At 42.8% G+C, this 20,254-nt stretch overlaps 2 protein-coding genes across 2 annotated transcripts in view; one reads left to right on the top strand and one right to left on the bottom strand.

The window, feature by feature from the left end:
• Positions 1-14,233, top strand: gucy2g (guanylate cyclase 2g; the record flags this gene model as incomplete). Its single annotated transcript, XM_084456032.1, has 22 exons — positions 1-381; positions 1,558-1,906; positions 2,437-2,546; positions 2,800-2,982; positions 3,545-3,689; positions 4,076-4,211; positions 4,441-4,544; positions 5,523-5,689; positions 6,192-6,323; positions 6,659-6,742; positions 6,845-6,949; positions 7,219-7,290; positions 7,375-7,543; positions 7,725-7,880; positions 8,324-8,501; positions 9,938-10,078; positions 10,402-10,594; positions 10,761-10,935; positions 11,152-11,250; positions 13,585-13,676; positions 13,822-13,926; positions 14,120-14,233. The coding sequence occupies 22 exons, from the start codon at positions 1-3 to the stop codon at positions 14,231-14,233; spliced, it is 3,390 nt and encodes a 1,129-aa protein (XP_084312158.1).
• Positions 14,234-15,821: 1,588 nt separating this feature from the next.
• The window catches only part of tectb (tectorin beta), a gene marked incomplete at both ends in the record, with an annotated part of 5,377 nt that continues 944 nt past the window's right edge, over positions 15,822-20,254 (bottom strand). The window contains 6 exons of the mRNA XM_084456031.1: positions 15,822-15,917; positions 16,848-17,010; positions 18,989-19,072; positions 19,313-19,416; positions 19,665-19,737; positions 19,846-19,997. Coding sequence (XP_084312157.1) covers positions 15,822-15,917; positions 16,848-17,010; positions 18,989-19,072; positions 19,313-19,416; positions 19,665-19,737; positions 19,846-19,997 — 672 coding nt within the window. The remainder of the gene's footprint in view (positions 15,918-16,847; positions 17,011-18,988; positions 19,073-19,312; positions 19,417-19,664; positions 19,738-19,845; positions 19,998-20,254) is intronic.

Raw genomic sequence — 20,254 nt, 5'->3', positions numbered from 1 at the left:
ATGATGACCAGGACCTCTGCTGCCACCCCTGTGGTCTGTGTCCTTCAGCACGTGTCACTGCTTTCCCTCGCAGTGCAGCTGGTCGCTGGCGTAGCCCTCGCGAACGGCGTGAACGGGACAAACTCCAGCAGGCTGCTGATTGGCTTCCAGGCCCCCTGGAACCTGTCCTTCCCCTTCAGTGCCCTCCGGTTAGGTTCGGCCATCCAAATAGCCGTGGAGAAGGTCAACAGCAACCCGTCCTTCCTGGGGAACTTGACGTTGGATTTTGTGTACGCGGACTCAGACTGCGACGCCAAGTCGTCCCTGGGAGCCTTCATTAATCACGTCTGGAGAGAGAACGTCTCGGCGCTCTTCGGCCCAGCCTGTCCGGAGGCAGCAGAGGTAGGTTGTGTTGAAAAAGATGACATCTATCTACTGTATGCATCTTTTATTTGGGGTATCGATTCATTGTTGCGGACCATTTAACATGTTTGGTTTTTTTACATGTTAAGTGTTGTGTTATATTCCTATTTTCAAGATATTTTTTAGGGCTTTTCAGCTTTAATGTGATAGGACAGTTGAGAGAATTTTTAGGGCCGACTAAATATATTGACATTTGCATGTGGTTATCTTATGTACACTAGATATTCTATGTACTCCAGATTTTCTAGATAGAGTCATTAAGGTGCTTAATGGCTTGTAGGAAGAAACTCTTCCTGAGCCTCTCGGTGCTCGCCATGTGAGTGTGGTATCTCTTCCCTGACCGTAGCAGAGAGAACAGTCCATTTCCTGGGTATCTTTCAGGATCCTGTTGGCCTGGTCTTGCATCTTCTGGTGTAGATGTCCTCGAGGTGGGGGTAGCAATGCGAACAGTAGTAGTTGTTCGTCTTCTGGTCAATCTAGCAGTCAGTAAAATGGACCAAATGTCAAAAGGTGGACTTTATTAGATTCCTCTCAGCCCACAGAATCTACAGTAGCTATGTGCTTTTGAGCAGTTTGGAGTCGGTTAGTGTCGTTATAAAGACGGAGAATAACCGCCCATTGACCACCCTTCAGTTGGGGCTTAGGGTCAGGAGTGGGGGGGCACGGGCATATAATGGACTGAATGGCCAGTTCCTGATTGTGTGCTCCAACCGGAAACAGCACTAGTTTGTGGTATTTTACTAGTACATCTGGCAGCTCCCAGGGGTTCAGTTCTTCAGGGGGAATTCAAGATGTAAGCATCTTTGTTGGTGCTCCTCTTGCTGTACCGTCTTGTCAGTAGCTGTGTATGGAGTCGGTTACCGTCCAGTTGTGGACATGACAGCTCTACATGAATGGATTTACAGAAAAAAGAATTCTAACTTATCACAGCAGATGTAACTGAGTGGCTTGAAGTGAATTGTGGACACTTTTTGGACATGGTTGCCCTCTTTCATTAAAAATGCCCCGGTTTAAATTTTAGGGGATATTGCTCCAACATTTCCCTTCTTTTTTAGTCTTGATATTGAAATCTACATCATGCTTAAAATATAATTTGACATTGAGTTTGACATTTAGTCCGAGTTTGTGAAGATATTTTACTGCTTTTCTTAACAGGTAACTGGTCTTATGGCATCAGCGTGGAACATCCCAATGTTTGGCTTTGTTGGTCAGTCTTCCAAAGTGGACAACATTGCTATATATGACTCATACGTCAACATTGTTCCCCCTCTAAAAAGAAGTGCAGAAGTCTTAGTCAAGACACTAGAGTTCTTTGGATGGAGCCATGTGGCTCTGATTGGAGGTGGACAGGACTCAAACACGTGGGACAAAGTCGATGCTCTGTGGAAGTCTATCGAAGATCTGCTCAAAGTTAAATTCACTATTACGGCAAGTGTCAAGTTTGACACCAGCGATCTTGACCTGGTTCAAAGTAATGTCAAGTACATCTCTACTGTTGCGAGAGGTGAGATACCATACGATATTCCTCCTGCACTGGTCCTCCAACTACATTGTGCTATCGTAGCCTTCTGTGTTATGCCTTTTTGACGTTGCAAGGCCAAGGATTATCCTGGACTATTCTGAGTGTACTGTAGCCTCTGTGTGAAAGGGTTCAAGGTGTAATCAATTGCACATAACTAATTATTTTATAATGTAGTTTGTGTCCACTAAACAATTTAAACTTTCATTATCCTAAGCCTCACAGTGCTACAAACATATTTATTTATTGATTACATGAAGGAAACACAGGTAGAGAATCGATTCATAAGCATCAATTTATGTGTTGCACTGTTGACATCACCATCACTGCAACTGCGGCTGCCTGGAATGTAAAAGTGATATTCTAGGTCTTCTTGGGGTTTCAGCATAGGGTCAGTCATCACGTCTGGTTAGGCTACACATCTGTAATGTCCTTTATTAGACCATCAGGCACCCTGCTACCCAGCCTACTGTGTACTAACTGTGGCATGTGACCTGCTGCCCTCTCTTTCACAGTGATTGTGGTGCTGACGAATGCAGAGGACACAAAGGTACTCCTTCTGGAGGCTGAGAAGCAGGGTCTGGTCAATGGACAGTACGTGTTTTTCCTTGTGCAGCATTTTGAGGTCAGTGGCAACATGGTGGGTCAACTTAAAAATAGACTTAAAATATATTTTGTGCATGCCCCAGGGATCAATAAAGTACCTACCTACCTATTTGGTAACATTTTACACATTTCTAAAAATGGACACTGTAGTCAGGTTTTGAGTATCCTCAACCCACAGTTTGTTTCACCATATTTGTTCATTTTTTGGTCTCCTGTCATTCTATTTCTTTTACCTGTGAAGACTAATCACGATCCACCTTTGCCTTACCCAGGATAACCTCTGGAAATACGCAATGAACAAGGAGAAAGACCAGGAACTCATCAAGGCGTTAGACATGGCATTTGTCATTGGTCAGAGGACCTACGAGGGTTACGACAACTATGACTTTGTTGAACAAGTTTATGGCCGACTGAAGAAGCATCCTTTTTACAGCAACCTGTCATCAGAGAGTGAGGTTAGAAACTACTTACATAAACATTTTTAAAAAAAAATAGCATAACAGCTCATGTTGAGCCTTGAATACGTCCTGAAAGGTATGGAAAAAAACAACACAAGACAGAACTTTTTATTTACCAAACTTTGTATGTAGTTTGTATGATCTGTGTATGTACTGTACTGTACCTTTTACTGTACCAACACAGTCTACATGTTTAAGCATATGGAAACACCTGTGCAATGGAGAAATGCTAACTATATGCATGCATGTACACTGTAGGTTAGTCTGCACTCTGCCCACCTGTGAGTGATGCCTCTTCTAGGTTAGTCTGCACTCTGCCCACCTGTGAGTGATGCCTCTTCTAGGTTAGTCTGCACTCTGCCCACCTGTGAGTGATGCCTCTTCTAGGTTAGTCCGTACTCTGCCCACCTGTGAGTGATGCCTCTTCTAGGTTAGTCTGCACTCTGCCCACCTGTGAGTGATGCCTCTTCTAGGTTAGTCTGCACTCTGCCCACCTGTGAGTGATGCCTCTTCTAGGTTAGTCTGCACTCTGCCCACCTGTGAGTGATGCCTCTTCTAGGTTAGTCCGTACTCTGCCCACCTGCATGATGCCGTCCTGCTGTACGCTATGGCCCTAAAGGAGGTTGTGAAAGACGGGAATGACCCCCGCAACGGACGCCAACTGCTGCAGAGACTCAAAAACAGGAATAACATCCGATTCTATGGTAATCTATAATCTTAACTTTTAAATCGTTTCACACTCTCTGAGAAATGATGCTACTTAAAATTGATTCGCGTTCGATGATTGTCCTTGTACTGTAGGGGAACCCTCTGAAAACTTTTAAAAATCTGTTTTGGTTCCAGTTAAAATTATTTTATCAAGCAAAAGTCCTAGCTCGATTTCACCAGGTAAAACCACAAACACAAGTTCCCAATGTTATTTTAGGTTACCGTTATTTTGCGAACAACAGAAAAACCCTTTTGGAGATTTTTTCCCTCTGAGAATTTACTGTAGATCAATCCTTTCAAATGATTTTGCACTGCCACAACCCTACTGTATAAACTTTCTTACAGCCTCATAGACTTTGTAAGTAATGGCCTTTTATTGCAGGGGCTTCTGGACTGGTCCATTTTGATGAAAAGGGGGAGAGGAACTTGGACTACTCCATTTATGATCTTCAGCATACTGAAGATGCCATCAAATTTGTGCCCATCCTCCATTTTGATAGCCACTCCAAAAATATCAGGTGAATCCCCCTAAAAACGTCACACCTCAATAGTCATCACAAATCAAATGTTTTATGAAAGGCAAGATGACTCATTACTCCCGAGACTCCTGAAAGATTGATTCTAAATGAATTAATTGTTCACAAACGACCCACCACTACCATGTAGTTACAAAGTAATTAATGTACACTTCAGGTAAAGTTTTACTGGATTATGACATATGGATTATGTGATGTGATTGCATTTTAGGCAAACCCCCAAATTTGCATCAGTGGTTTGGCCCAATGGGAAATATCCCACAGATCACCCAGACTGTGGCTTCAACGATGAGCTGTGTGAATTGCTGTCTAATGGTAAAACCAAGACAAGTTCATTGTCATGTCATGTATCACTGATTGTGTTTTTTATGGAGTCAAAATGAGGCCAGAAAGCATTGTAAACGTAAGTGAAGTATTGTAAACAAAAACATATGAATTGTAAACGTAAGTGAAGTATTGTAAACGTAAGTGAAGTATTGTAAACGTAAGTGAAGTATTGTAAACGTAAGTGAAGTATTGTAAACAAAAAATATATAAATTATTACTTAATTATTAAAAAATAAAATAAAAATTGCATTTACAATACTTTTTTGCGTTTACAAAACCTTTTCTGCATTTACAAAACTTTTCTGCCTTTACAATACTTTTTCTGCGTTTACAAAACATTTCTTGCGCTGCAAAACATTCTGGCCTCTCTTTGACGTGGGGGCGGGGTTAGATGAGTGGCGTGTCCAGAGAGGAAGAGGCGGAGTTTCGGGATGCCCACCGCCATATGAGCGCTGCTCAACGTTTTTTGGACTTCTTCTATGGTTTTGATTTATATATGGCGGTGGGCATCCCAAAACCCCACCTCTTCCTCTCTGGACACGCCACTCATCTAACCCCGCCCCCACGTCAAAGAGAGGCCAGAATGTTTTGCAGCGCAAGAAAGTTTTGTAAACGCAGAAAAAGTATTGTAAAGGCAGAAAAGTTTTGTAAATGCAGAAAAGGTTTTGTAAACACAAAAAAGTATTGTAAATGCAATTTTTATTTTATTTTTTAATAATTAAGTAATAATTTATATATTTTTTGTTTACAATACTTCACTTACGTTTACAATACTTCACTTACATTTACAATTCATATATTTTTGTTTACAATACCTCACTTACGTTTACAATACTTCACTTACGTTTACAATGCTTTCTGGCCTCATTTTGACTCCATAGTTTTTCATCTTAGTAACATAAACGACTCACGTTTATTCCCTGTAGTTAAATATAATAGTGTTTTGACTTTCTTGGTTTGAAACAGATATATCTCTGATGATCTTGCTGGTGGGTGTCCCCATCGCCGGTGTGACCGCCTTGTTGTGCATCGGGCTTCTGGTGCTGCAGAAACTGAATCTGCAAACTCGGCTTGACGGATCCTGCTGGTGGCTAATCAACTACAGTGACATCACCATCATCAAGGAACCCAAAGTATGACCTCGTACGGATATAGCCGACCAATAACATGTTGCCTTAGAAACATACGTTCATCTGTCTTCCATTTTGGTGTGTAAAAATTACGCATTTTTACTAAGTTTGTTCTACTTTTTGTTCTGAAACACATTTCAAATGAATTTACCAAACTTATGTATGTGTTATTGCGGAAATTCTTCAAAAAAAAAGTTCCTTTACTAAAGTTTCCTAAGGCAACTGGTTCCCTTTTTTTTTCTTTTTTCTTTTTTAAATACAAGTCATGCAGCACATCTTACAGTGACACCAGATCAAATTCAGTCAGAGTGAGCATTGACACACAAATAGTATTCAGACACTGCTTACACACACATCTGCATAGGAACACACACTATACTACATTGACTCAGAGGTATTTTGCACACACACATACACACACACACACACACACACACACACACACACACACAACACACACACACACACACACACGCACCACTGTTACATGTATTTATTTTTCTAGGGGGTGCAGACAGTCTCACTGAGCACAACTGGCAGTAAGAGTGGAAGTGGGGGGTCTCAGACCATGTCCACGGGCAGCTACAGAGACTCAACGGGGAAACAGCACATCTACTCTACCATCGGACTCTTCCAGGTAATACTGTATACATCTGTAATAGCATTCACCTACATCTACTCCTCCATAGCACTCTAGTATACATGTGTAATAACATTCACCTACAGTACACATCTGCACATCAGCCCACACCAGATACATGTGGATATGTCACTAGAGACTGTCCACGTCACCAGGCTCATCAGGTACACTAACAGATCTTACAACCAAAGGCTCGTATCAGGTCACATCTACTGTACTCTCACTGTAGTGCTCTCTAGATGTGCATTGAACACGTCATTGTAGTTGCTAACCACCAGTTAGAAATGTCTTATGGCACCCTGTCCATCAATATGTTCTTCTCTTTTGGACAGGGAAATCGGGTGGCCGTTCGATATATGAATAACCAACTGGTCATTGACGTCAGGAAACCGAGCATCATTGCAGAATTCAGAGTGGTAAAGCTGTGTTTTTTCATGGCGTAACCCCCCCCCCCCCCCCCCCCAACAATCAGCCTTTTACTTTGCGATGTTGACGTGCATTTCTGGCTCTGCCAACAGATGAGGGAGATGAAGCACGAGAACCTGGTGCAGTTCTTTGGCGCTTGTATTGAGCCGCCGAACGTCTGCCTGGTGATGCAATACTGCAAAAAAGGCAGCCTGAAGGTAATATGTGATGCCATTCATCTGCATGCTTTCATGATTAGGATTCAGATTCAGATTGTATTTGTCACATGTATGTCGTACAGTGTACAATGTACAGTGAAATGTTACTGTCGGCTCCATGATGTACAAATACAGGCATGGATGTATAATGTACAGGCTATAAATATAAATAATCCCGGAGGATATACTTTCACTCTTGGTTGTTTTGTGCTATATGTGTCCGTATAGACTCACCTGACTGACTGGACATTTTAATCTTTCTTTGACAGGATGTCCTGAGATCCTCAGACATTGAGCTTGACTGGATGTTTAAATTGTCCTTTGCATATGATATCGTCAACGTGAGTAACTTTTGGTAATTTAGATTAGAACTACCGATGACATAACCTTGAATTTGGAAATTAAACCCCAAAACGTACTTCTAGGGGTTGGAGTTCATTCATAAGAGTAACCTGAAATCCCATGGCAACCTGAAGCCTGGCAACTGTCTGGTGGACAGCAGACTACAAGTTAAACTTTCTGGCTTCGGACTGTGGGAATTCAAACTGGGAGCTAAACACAAAGTTCTCCTGCAGGAAAATGGCAATTTTGATGGTCAGTAGGTCTAATCTCCTGATCTTGAGTATTGCCATAATTTGCTATGGAAATTTGCACTCGGTGTCAGGTTTTAATTTGATATTGTCTTTTGTTGTTGTTGTTGTTGTTGTTGTTGTTGTTGTTGTTGTTGCTGTTGTTGTTGCTGTTGACACCGGTGTGTGATGTCTCTGTGTTCTAGAGATGTATTATATGGCTCCAGAGCTGCTGAGGCAAAACCCGTTTCCATTGAACGGCACTCCAAAGGGAGACGTCTTTAGCTTCGCCATCATCATGCGTGAGCTGATCTACAGCACCGAGGCTGGGCCCTACCACGACATCCAGCTAGAACCAAGACGTGAGCACACTAGTCTCTGCCTGCTTTACAATCCACCACATCCCTCCTTACTCTGTCTTTGGGTACAAATAAAAGTTACCTTGTAACTACAGTACATACTAATATCTATAGTAATAACACTGTAGTTGCAAAATGACTGCTATGTAATTATATGGTGTTATGGTATGGCGGGATGGGTGATATCATATGGGGGATCTCCAGGAATAAGTGGATTTAAATGTAGATCTGGTTTTGGTCACTCTAAATTACCCTTACACTGTATAATCATGTAATTACATAAACTATAATGTGGGTACTATTAGAATGACGTCATAGTAATGAATGTATAATTACTCTACCAAAGGTAAGGATATTATTAACAGAGAAGTATTACCAAATGATCTCCCATCTGTGTAATGTGATTAACTCACTGTAGCAGTGTTGTCTCACTGCTCTGCCTCTAGAGATTATCAAACAGTTGCAGACGCCCCTCTTAGGGGATCCACTCCGCCCGACTCTGTGCAGCCAGACGTGTGATGAGAGGATCATCTCTATGATGAAGACCTGCTGGAGCGAGAACCCAGACCTCAGGCCGCCATTTGGTTCGATTCGGAGACGGCTGAGAGAGACCAGCCCAGACACGTCAGTCTAATGGTGTTTTATGTATTAGTAATGAATTGTGCCTTTGTGACCGGATTTTAACATTGACTGTGCTAGAAACTGCCACCTGAGACTATTATTACATTACATTTTACATAACATTACAGTCATTTAGCCGACACTTTTATCCAAAGCGACTAACAATAATTGCACTTAACGTAGGAAAAGCCAATGTACTACCACTTGCCAGAACTCGCAAATGCATCTCCTTTCTAAAACAAGTGACTAAGAGCATAGTCTAGTGCTGAAGGCAAAGTGCAAGAACAGCAATCTAAAATACAATAGGTGCTTAAGAGGGAGGATTGTTGTAGTACTTCTTGAAGAGATGAGTTTTGAGCCTGCGACGAAAGATGGGCAGCGACTCTGCTGTCCTGACATCAGTGGGCAGTTCGTTCCACTACTACCACCACCACTATTACTACTACTACTACTACTACTACTACCACTACTACTACTACTACTACTACTACTACTACCACCACTACTACTACTACTACTACTACTACTACTACTACTAGGCCTACTACTACCACCACTACTACTACTACTACTACTACTACTACTACCACTACTACTACTACTACTACTACTTCTACTACTACTACTACTACTACTACTACTACTACTACTACTACAACACTACTACTACTACTACTACTACTACTACTACTACTACTACTACTACTACTACTACTACTACTACCACCACTACTACTACTACTACTACTACTACTACTACTACTACTACACTACTACTACTACTACTACTACTACTACTACTACTACTACCATTACTACTACTACTACTACTACTACTACTACTACTACTACTACTACCACTACTAGGCCTACTACTACTACCACCACTACTACTACTACTACTACTACTACTACTACTACTACTACTACTACACTACTACAGTACTACTACTACTACTACTACTACTACTACTACAGTACTACTACTACTACTACTACTACTACTACTACTTATAATAATAATAATAATAATAATGCATTTTTAGTAGCACTTTTCATAGACTGCAGATCAAAGTGTTTTTACATTTCAGCTCAGCAAAAATAAATATATATATATATATATACAGTATATGGAATATTCTATACAGTACAAGTAACCAGAGAGAGAGAGAGAGAGAGAGAGAGAGAGAGAGAGAGAGAGAGAGAGAGAGAGAGAGAGAGAGAGAGAGAAAGAGACCTGACCAGTAATAAAGAGACCAATCCACCAGGGAGAGACCTGACAAGAGGTAAGGAAGACCAGCATAGTCAGTGATGAACCAGCTAAGTGTCACTTATTTCTATAACACCGGACACACAAACATCTAATTTAATGCAGACCTTATTCATCTTTTTTTTCTTAAACTTTTTTTTTCATTTGTTTAATTAAATTTACCTTTCAGTCATTCAAATATCCTCGACAACATGGTGGCAAAGTTGGAGAAATATGCAAATCACCTTGAGGAAGTTGTTGAAGAGAGGACTACCCAGCTGACGATAGAGAAAACCAGAGCAGACAAGCTTCTCTCCAGCATGTTACCAAGGTAGCAAAGGCCTTACAATGTTAGCAACTGATGACCTTGGTATGATTGTTATGATGGTTGAAATGGTTGGTACTTGTCGCTGACTATAGGTATTTTAACTGTACATTCTGGCACTTGCATTTCATTTTGTTTTTATTGTTGTTTTTGTCTGTAACTAACTTTTTATGCTGCTATTTTAGCCAGGTCTCGCTTGTAAAAGAAAGATTTCAATAAGACTAACCTGGTAAAATAAAAAATGGGGGGGGGGGGGGAACTATATATATATATATGTATATATAGTATACTGTATACATATATATGATGTTGAGTGCTCGACTCTGCAGGTACATCGCCGATGAGCTGATGGCCGGCAAGTCCGTGGAGCCTCAGAGTTACGACATGGTGACCATCTTCTTCTCCGACATCGTGGGCTTCACCTCCATGTGTTCCGTCAGCTCGGCCCTGGAGGTGGTCACCCTCCTCAATGACCTCTACAGCCTCTTCGATGAGATCATCAAGCTCTATGACGTCTATAAGGTAAGTTATACGGTCCCAATGCATCTCTGTTTAGTGTTTAACTCTGGATCTACCAGGAGTGACTTCACTGGACGAGAATCGTCCATTTGACTATTACTTGCAATGGACGTACTGTAATAGTAAAGATGGAGACTATGATGTATACAAAACCTGCCTGGTATTTCAGGTGGAGACTATAGGTGATGCTTACATGGTGGCTAGCGGACTGCCTATCAGCAATGGCAATAAGCACGCCGAGGAGATTGCCTCTATGGCGCTGCACTTCCTGTTTGCCATCCAGGTCTTCAGGATACGCCATCTGCCCAATGAGAAACTGTCACTTCGCATCGGGATCAACTCAGGTAAAAGCTGAGGATCAGCTAATTGGATCCATATTTCAGAAACAATGACATGGACTCCACTGTGAATGAAATCAGGTGTGTTTTAGATTCAGTGGTTGCTGTAGCTCAGTTGTGTGTGTACTGCATGTGTGTGTGTGTGTGTGTGTGTGTGTGTGTGTGTGTGTGTGTGTGTGTGTGTGTGTGTGTGTGTGTGTGTGTGTGTGTGTGTGTGAGTAGGCCCAGTGGTTGCTGGAGTGGTTGGTAGCACGATGCCTCGCTACTGTCTTTTCGGGGACACAGTGAACACCGCCTCGAGGATGGAGAGCAACAGCTTGCGTGAGTTTTCACAGAATTTATCAAAAGCTGAATCCCAATCTGAGTGCGCAAACCACCCTTGCGGCCCCTCGCACTTGCGGGCTGAGGCCTGAGCACTTCATGACGTCAGCTGGAAGGGCCAGAGGGTGCAGGGCCGTGAATTAAATGGGACAGCACTTCCAGCTGTGCGCCAACGATTCCCAAGCCAGTTTAGCTCAATGCCCCTCCCACTTTGTTTTCATTGGCATGATGTCCCTCCGAGGCAGAGGCTGCTCTGACGCGCTCCTCAGCTCTCCGCTCGGCTCTGCAAATTGACCAACTAACGTCTGTTTTAATTTAATAATAATTAAAAAAATATGTTGGGTGGGATATGTTTGCAGCATGTGGATTTCAAGATCAATGTTGTGTTATCGGCAAATGTCATAATTTATGTGTGATGCACTCGGATCATGACTCGGATGCACTCAAGCACTGTCACATGAGACGCGGTGGGCTGTGGGTATTTTTCGCTCCTAAGTCCGCGAAATTGCGGACTTTCGGTAAGTGCGGTTAAAGTGCACAAAATGGTGGCAGTGGCACACTTGTGGACCTAGCAATCCCGTTTTGGGACTACCCTGAGCCCTTGTGGACTTAGCGGGAACGCGCGTGTAAGGCCACAAGGCCGCGAGTGCTCTGCACTTTCGCCTAAGTGCGCGATTTGGGATTCAGCTAAAATGTGCCCTGGGGAGGAGTCAAGGCCCTGGGGAGGAGTCAAGGCCCTGGGGAGGAGTCAAGGCCCTGGGGAGGAGTCAAGGCCCTGGGGAGAAGTCAAGGCCATGGGGAGGAGTCAAGGCCCTGGGGAGGAGTCAAGGCCCTGGGGAGGAGTCAAGGCCATGGGGAGGAGTCAAGGCCCTGGGGAGGAGTCTTGGCCCTGGGGAGGAGTCAAGGCCCTGGGGAGGAGTCTTAGCCCTGGGGAGGAGTCAAGGCCCTAGGGAGGAGTCTTGGCCCTGGGGAGGAGTCAAGGCCCTGGGGAGGAGTCTTGGCCCTGGGGAGGAGTCAAGGCCCTGGGGAGGAGTCTTAACCCTGGGGAGGAGTCTTAGCCCTGGGGAGGAGTCTTAGCCCTGGGGAGGAGTCAAGGCCCTGGGGAGGAGTCTTGGCCCTGAGGAGGAGTCTTGGCCCTGGGGAGGAGTCAAGGCCCTGGGGAGGAGTCTTGGCCCTGGGGAGGAGTCTTGGCCCTGGGGAGGAGTCAAGGCCCTGGGGAGGAGTCTTGGCCCTGGGGAGGAGTCAAGGCCCTGGGGAGGAGTCTTAGCCCTGGGGAGGAGTCTTAGCCCTGGGGAGGAGTCTTAGCCCTGGGGAGGAGTCAAGGCCCTGAGGAGGAGTCTTGGCCCTGAGGAGGAGTCTTGGCCCTGGGGAGGAGTCAAGGCCCTGGGGAGGAGTCTTGGCCCTGGGGAGGAGTCTTGGCCCTGGGGAGGAGTCAAGGCCCTGGGGAGGAGTCTTGGCCCTGGGGAGGAGTCTTGGCCCTGGGGAAGAGTCTTAGCCCGCTACAGACAAAGCTTATGACTCATGCCGCGTTCCAGATAGGATTTTGAGCTTAAATTATGACTTCAAGTCACGACTCACGACTTCATAGCGTTCCAGGCAAACTGTCTGAATGCGTGGCATTCTGGATAAATGTAAACAAGCCGATATGGTAAAAGCTTGAGATTTGGCACATTGTCAGAGCTGGCAAGCTTAACATTGTATGCCTAATTTCGCTATGCTAAGAAATTGTACGTTACATTTTATTTATTGACATCATCGACTTTTCGCCGTTTGCATGGTCACGTTCAGGTTTACCTTAATGTTAGCTAGCTAGCACTAGCTATCTCTTGTCAACATATTTGGGCATCATTACATACACATAGCAGGTTGTAGTGCATAATCGTTTGTATTATTTTGATTACAACGTACACATTTACTTTACGTTGCCCTAAAGTTCTTTGTCGCCATACCCATGGGGGCTGCCATCTTGCTTAGAGGGCTGTGTGACGTCAGAGAGCGCAACTGGGAGTACATCGATCTGTACGAGTTCACGGGTGGGAAGTTACGGGTTTGACTGCCATTCCAGAGCATTTTCACGTGTAGGAGGTAGGAAAAACACGAGTTACGGGTTGCCTGGAACGCGCCATCAGTCTCTCTTCTGCTAAATGGTTGTAATTGTAACACTTCCAAAAACCTCTCGGAGTGCCATAAAACCACTCACTATGACACTGAACCTGGCTTGGGTTACATGGGATGTCTGGGACCTCGTCTTACTGGTCTTAACGTTACTCTTCCTGTCGCTCCAGTATCGTTCACTGACTGTCCTTCCCCCCTCTTGTCCCTCTGTGTCGGCAGCCCTAAAGATTCATATATCCCAGAGCACAGCTGATATCCTCACAGAGATCGGCTCTTTTGAGCTGGAGGAGAGAGGGGAGATTGAGATAAAGGTAATCCTTTTACTCATCATTTCATCTCATTTAAAATTTCTAAATTAAAAAACATGTAGTGTAATGACTGCAGTGTTTAATTCCTGCTCTTACACTCTGTTTCTGTGTGTGTGTTTCTCTGCACCCATCGATGTTGTTTTACCAGGGTAAAGGCTGTCAGAAGACCTACTGGCTGTTGAATAAAAAGGGTTTCAATCCTCTTGTGGTCCACAACTCTCCCCAAGTTCAACGTCTCAAACCACTAATAGAGGTAATAAACATCTCATCAACTTTCTCATGTCTATTAGTGCTGCTATAATGAGGCAGTATGAAATGTAGAGATATATCTAAATATATGGCAATATCGATATTGGTCATTATTAGCTTAAAAATATACAGTAATATTGACAAAACATTGAAACTTGGTTTCTCTTCTTCCATTATCTTGGTTTCTGCCGCTGTAGGTCAGACCAGCATCATCCAAAGAGTCTGACGTCAACCAGAGAGCGAGATCACACAAAAAGTTGAACAAAGCCCCCATGACTGAGACCGCACTGCCCACTGTGGCCATCCACTAAGAGCAAGACGCTACTCTGTACTGTACATGTCAAACTTGTGTATAATACCAATAATAATAATGTTTTTGTAATGGCGGCTACATAATTGTACACATTGCACACTGTCTGGAGGACAGAAATGGGTTAGAAAGGCTATTTATACTGTCAGAGATACTTGGTTAGAAAGGCTATTTATACTGTCAGAGATACTTGGTTAGAAAGGCTATTTATACTGTCAGAGATACTTGGTTAGAAAGGCTATTTATACTGTCAGAGATACTGGGTTAGAAAGGCTATTTATACTGTCAGAGATACTGGGTTAGAAAGGCTATTTATACTGTCAGAGATACTGGGTTAGAAAGGCTATTTATACTGTCAGAGATACTTGGTTAGAAAGGTTATTTATACTGTCAGAGATACTTGGTTAGAAAGGCTATTTATACTGTCAGAGCTATTTGTGGAAGACCCTCATTGTTTGTGACTACCTACCATGAATTTCAAGCCTTAGCAACTTACTTTGTGCTGTTGTTTTGATGTATGTTTTGTCGGTATTTTGTATGTTTTGTCTTTCATGTACTGATGCCTAGTATGTATGTTTCATACCTTTGAATGCACAGTAGAATGTGTTAAATTAAGCCCTAATATGAAAGCAAACAATAAATGAATAGAGCTTTTTACCATTTTGAATGTTTATTGTTCATTGTGTATGATTGTATGCTGTTGTATGGCTGCTGTTAACTGTGAGACAAAGACACATTTCCATTTTCCCCTATATTCGACTCTATTCTACACAAAAGAGGGACTAAATATTGTACAGAACAGTTGTTCTCATTATAATTCCTCAGAACATTTGTAGGTTGCATTGTACATATCGCGTTTAATGTGAATATTGTGTTACATTCACAAACCAGATTGGGTGGATATGTTGGTATGTCAATGCTTCAATTGCTTGTCACAACATACAATATTATAGGTGTTTAAGAGGAATGAGTTCTTACACTTCCTGAGACCTGGAGAGAGAGAGAGAGTGTGTGTGTGTGTGTGTGTGTGTGTGTGTGTGTGTGTGTGTGTGTGTGTGTGTGTGTTTTGGGGGAAGTGGTGTATTTGTCTCTGTGTTCCTTGTTTGTACAACTACATAGAAACGTTGGCACGTTTGAGTTTGCCTTTCCATGTCCTTGCATATCTGGTTCAAATGTAAAGCAACTGTTTTCTATAATCGTGATGAGTCCAAACAACCCAAAAGTGTGTTTACCAGGACTAGAAACAGGATACATCCAGATGAACCTGTGACAGGAAAAAGGACATTCATCGGAAATATTGAAATTAAAGTATACAATGAGCATACTACTAATACTAATACAGTATCAACACAGATACAGTAGTTACCTGTCATGGTTCCATGATTAGAGGACCAGTTTGCTGTGAGGGAAAAGATTACAGATAAGACAAAACTTAAGGAAATTGGTATTGGACACAAAAATAAAAAAGCACAAAGAACAGACATTAAGTTCAGGTATGCATAAATTCTAATAAGGTTCATAAACATCAGACATAATCAAATGGTGTATAAGGCCAGGATTAGAACCAGAATCACTGTACTCCAGACATGTTACTCTATAACTATACCTTTAATATGAAACTCAGTTGTGAGAATACCCCCACTTGGCTCTGCTTCCGATGGGAGACGTCTTGCTCTGCATGGTGCCTTGAAAATATTTAGTAGATATGAATTACAATATATAACCATCAGAGCACTTCAACATACTGTACATGTAATGTAAGACAAATTATTGTGGTCTGGAGAAAACCAGTACTTTGAGATTGTTTCACAATGAAAAGTGCTTTATAAATAAAATGAATTATGATTATGATTATTGTTTTATTATTATTATTATTATAACCCAACATGATCTATGGTCAATTATGTGTTTATTTAGACAGGTAACTGGTATCGGGCCAAGAGATTTTGCAGTTGTGATGACAAGAGGAATGCAAATGTCATTAAGCAGACTACCCTCCCAATTCCATTATTGACATTATGAAATCTGGCGCAAACCTGAGTTTTAAAAGATGATTATCATCCAGCCAGATACTTTAAACACTTATAACATGTAACTCTTAAAATGTTGGTACCATTTTGGGTACAAACAGCCATGTTACTAGAAATAGAATTGCGGCTCCTGGAGAAGGGCATATAATGTATAGGTTTTGCTAGAGCTGAATATCATTGATTTGAGTCAGCTTGGAGGTCACATATGGCCTTGGTCAGGGGGCACTACTATATATGATCATGTCATCTGTATAAAAGTGCAATTGGACAAAGCAGAGGTTATGATGATACAAACTGTAAAAAGAACAGGCCCTAAAATCTCCTTTGGTAATCTCTATTAACTGAGATTGTACGCCATCTACTAATCATTAGGTCTACTTCTATCACATTGTCCACAATGCAATGTCATTATGCTATTGATTAAAGTGTGTAAGCATGCGATCTGAATAGGGGACTGTGGGAGAGGCATGCAATTTTAGTATTAAGCCTCTGTTGTGTGCACTCATCTCATCTCTGAATACGGTCTCTGAATAGGTTCTGCCTAGGTGTGTGTGGTCCAGGAGGACATCATAATGATGTTCTTACTGGTTGACAGGAGAGCTTCTCCCCGTCGCAAACCTGGACCTCGCAGTGCAGCCAGACCGTAGACACCTTCTCCTGACGCTGGAAGCGGAACGAGTTGAACTTGAACATCGCGCGACTGTCCTTGGCGTTCTCGAAAATGGTCACCGTGTTGTCGGATGAACAGCTGTGTACAAAACACACCAGATTACTCGATTGATCGCTAGATTTACATTTTCCTTAGCAAAATGTGTTGTTTCATTAAGAATGTGCTGTATTTTAGGTAGCACCTTGCTGTATTTTATTTCAACAATTTCGGTAAAATGGTCACCCTAATCAGCCACCTCAAATCCCTAGACTAATGCTACTCTTTCTACTGTAACGTCTCCTCATATGGTGATCACTTTAGTGCCTACTGGCAGCTTTGCATCACCGACATTGGTAGTGGATGAGGTGTGTATCATTTCATTTATTCTTTATTTGGCAGGGGCAGATGCATTAAACATGAATAAATTATTTGTGCAACACTATGGCATTTTTAGCTAAAGCTAATTCTCGATGCTCATCCCTAAAAGGTACCTGTATGGGAAAAACAGGTTACAAACAAAGAATGCAGTGTAAATTACTTCCAAATACTATTTAAGATACAAAGCAACACATTCAATACAGTAATAGGCTGCACTACCACTGCACTCATTCATTCATTCATTCATTCATTCATCCACTAGTACCCTACAATCTATGACCCTATTTACACCTGATCAGACCAGAACGAGACCACAACCAGATCCCACCCGGCCACACGAAAGTACAGCTGCACACGTTCCCGTGCGCGGACCGAACCAGACTTAATCCAGATTCGGTCCACACCCTGGACCACCCATACCCTGGACCACCCACACCCTGGACCACCCACACCCTGGACCACCCACACCCGCACCACCACGCGACCCGACCAGGACCCGGATCCCGACCCAATCCCGAACCAATCAGGTGCAAACAGGGCCCATGATGGGGACTGCCCTACACAACCTACCCCACTACCCTGCCTCCCTTCAATGGACACATACTTCACTATCTTTTAGGAGGGCCTTCAATTTAGATGTGAAATATCTATAGTTTGCGCATGTTTTAAGATCCTTTTGGAGTGCGTTCCATTGATTGGCTCCTTTTATTGAGAACGCTGACCTGACGAATTCTGTTCTTCAAAACGGCACTTCACAGTTCCCTGCAGTCATGCTCCTGGTGGACGGTGGCCTGCATTGGTCACACCAGGTCACAAAGCACCTGAGGGGCCTTACCTTGCAGGCACTTACTGATTAGATTGATATTAGCAAATTTTATATTGTTATCAAATTCTAACATTTTTAGATCTCTCAGGATGGGACAGTGGTGTGATTTGTTTGGCTTCCTTCCCAGGATTTTAACTGAACGGTTGTAGAGTCTCTCTAAGGGTTTTATTGTGGTGGGACAAGCTTGGGAACATGAGGTTGCACAGTAATTTAGATGGGAGAGAACCATGGAATGTAAAAATAATTTGGCTGCTTCAAATGTTAGACAGTCTCTATGTCTGAACATAAACAGAGTTGCCTTAATATTTTTTGTGACTTTTTTTACATGTTCTTTAAACTTCAGGTGGGGGTCTAAGATTAAACCAAGATATTAGACCTCTTGGACTTGGGTGATTGGCTGCTTTTTTATTTTTAAATCCAGATTAGTTGTTGTGGATTGTTTCCCTATGGAGAAACAGATTGACACTGTTTTATTAACATTCAGTGTCAGACAGGAATCTTCCAGCCATTTCGCTACTGCTTCTAGATACCTTGTGAGCAGTTTAGTGACTGCTGCGGCTGTTTTTCCGTACGCATAGACCACGGTATCGTCTGCGTACATCTGTTACCTCCATTCCCGCTCTAGCATGTCACTCTAGCCGATGCGTAGTGATTGATTTGTGCCTACCAGGAGCTGAGCATCAGGCAGAAGGGTGCAACACATTGGTTGTGGATGAGGTGAAGCTACATCACCTCCAACCCCCTAAACCCCCCCCTCCTTCCCCTCTCCTCTAATAGTGCTTTGAGCATCCGGAAAGGCACCATATTAATACAATGTCTTATTATTATCACTTGAGCTGGAAAGCTCTGAAGAACATCGCAGAAATACTATACCTGTTGATGATAAGGCTCCAGCGTTTCGTATCCGTGGCGTACGGGGTGGGAGTGGCCCAGCAGTTGACTATGACAATCTTGAACCTGAAGCAGTGAGGAATGTGAAGAGTCACATGATCTCATGAAGTGGGGCGCCGGCCTACCTACCCACCTTGAGGTTCTATCCTCATTCGGAGAAAGGACTGCATTTCAGGACTATAGTGTAAATATTTAGCTGTATTCCCGTTGATTAATCATTGTTTAATTTACTTTGGAATGATATTAGTTCAGAGTGTGGAACAATCACTATCCTAAGTAAGGTGATGTGACGGTGTCTTTCTGTACCTGCTGCTCAGGCCTTTCGCCTCGATTCCAATGAAGACCTCAGAGCCGATCTCAGACGTGTCGATCACGTACGGGGAGTCTTTGGCATAAAGGAACTTTGAGTTCTAAAGGGACAGATGAACATTGTTAAGAACGCCAAAGATATCGTACTCCTTTATTTCATAGCCTTGGTTGCTGATCACCAATTCTCTTGAACATCTATAGATCTTTGGAAAACAGTAGAATGTGATTTTTAGATCAATATATGGTTTGGATAGTTAAACTCCATTGTTTACAGCTGTTTAATTGCAGATTAATCCTTTAAATGTGTCATAGACTCCCAGTGCAGAAAGAGAGGTTTGGGTATACTCACTGTGAACACATTCATAGACAACTGTGACTTAAAATTGCCTAAACTCCCGTTGTTGACATAAACTGTAGCCACTCTGGAAAAAGCAAAGGGTTTCGTAAAAACGCTGCAAGTCATTGGGTTAGAATGCACACGTTTCCCACACGGCACCTACGGTGAACTCACGACCAGGTTCAGTGCTTACCTCTGGCTGAACACGGCGTTGTTGACCAGAAAAGCCGACCGGTAGGTACAGCTGAACGTGTAGTTGACAGGCTGGTTTCTGACAGTGAGCAAAGTGTCGTTGGACACTATGGAGTTGTAGAACACGTACTTAGGGTCTTTCCCATCTATAAACTGTGAACAAATAACCATAACAGTGACATGCTTTCTGCATCGTCATTACATTGATGAAGTTGACCACATCCACCAGACCAATTATACTGGTAAGTTACTTTTGAGTATTTGAAAGTAACTGAGGTCATTTGAGGACTGGTCATGGGATTGGTTTCATTGACTGATTGCGCTGGGCAGGATAAATCAAGTTTACCTCAAGTATTTGAAATAACTTCAGTAAACAGTAGCAAACCGAGGAAAAAAGTGTATGTTTTCTA

Source organism: Borostomias antarcticus (genome assembly GCF_949987555.1).
Source record: "Borostomias antarcticus genome assembly, chromosome: 22".
In the NCBI taxonomy this organism is placed as follows: domain Eukaryota; kingdom Metazoa; phylum Chordata; class Actinopteri; order Stomiiformes; family Stomiidae; genus Borostomias; species Borostomias antarcticus.
Note: the sequence above shows the minus strand (reverse complement) of the source record. Positions and strands in the feature narration are given on the sequence as shown.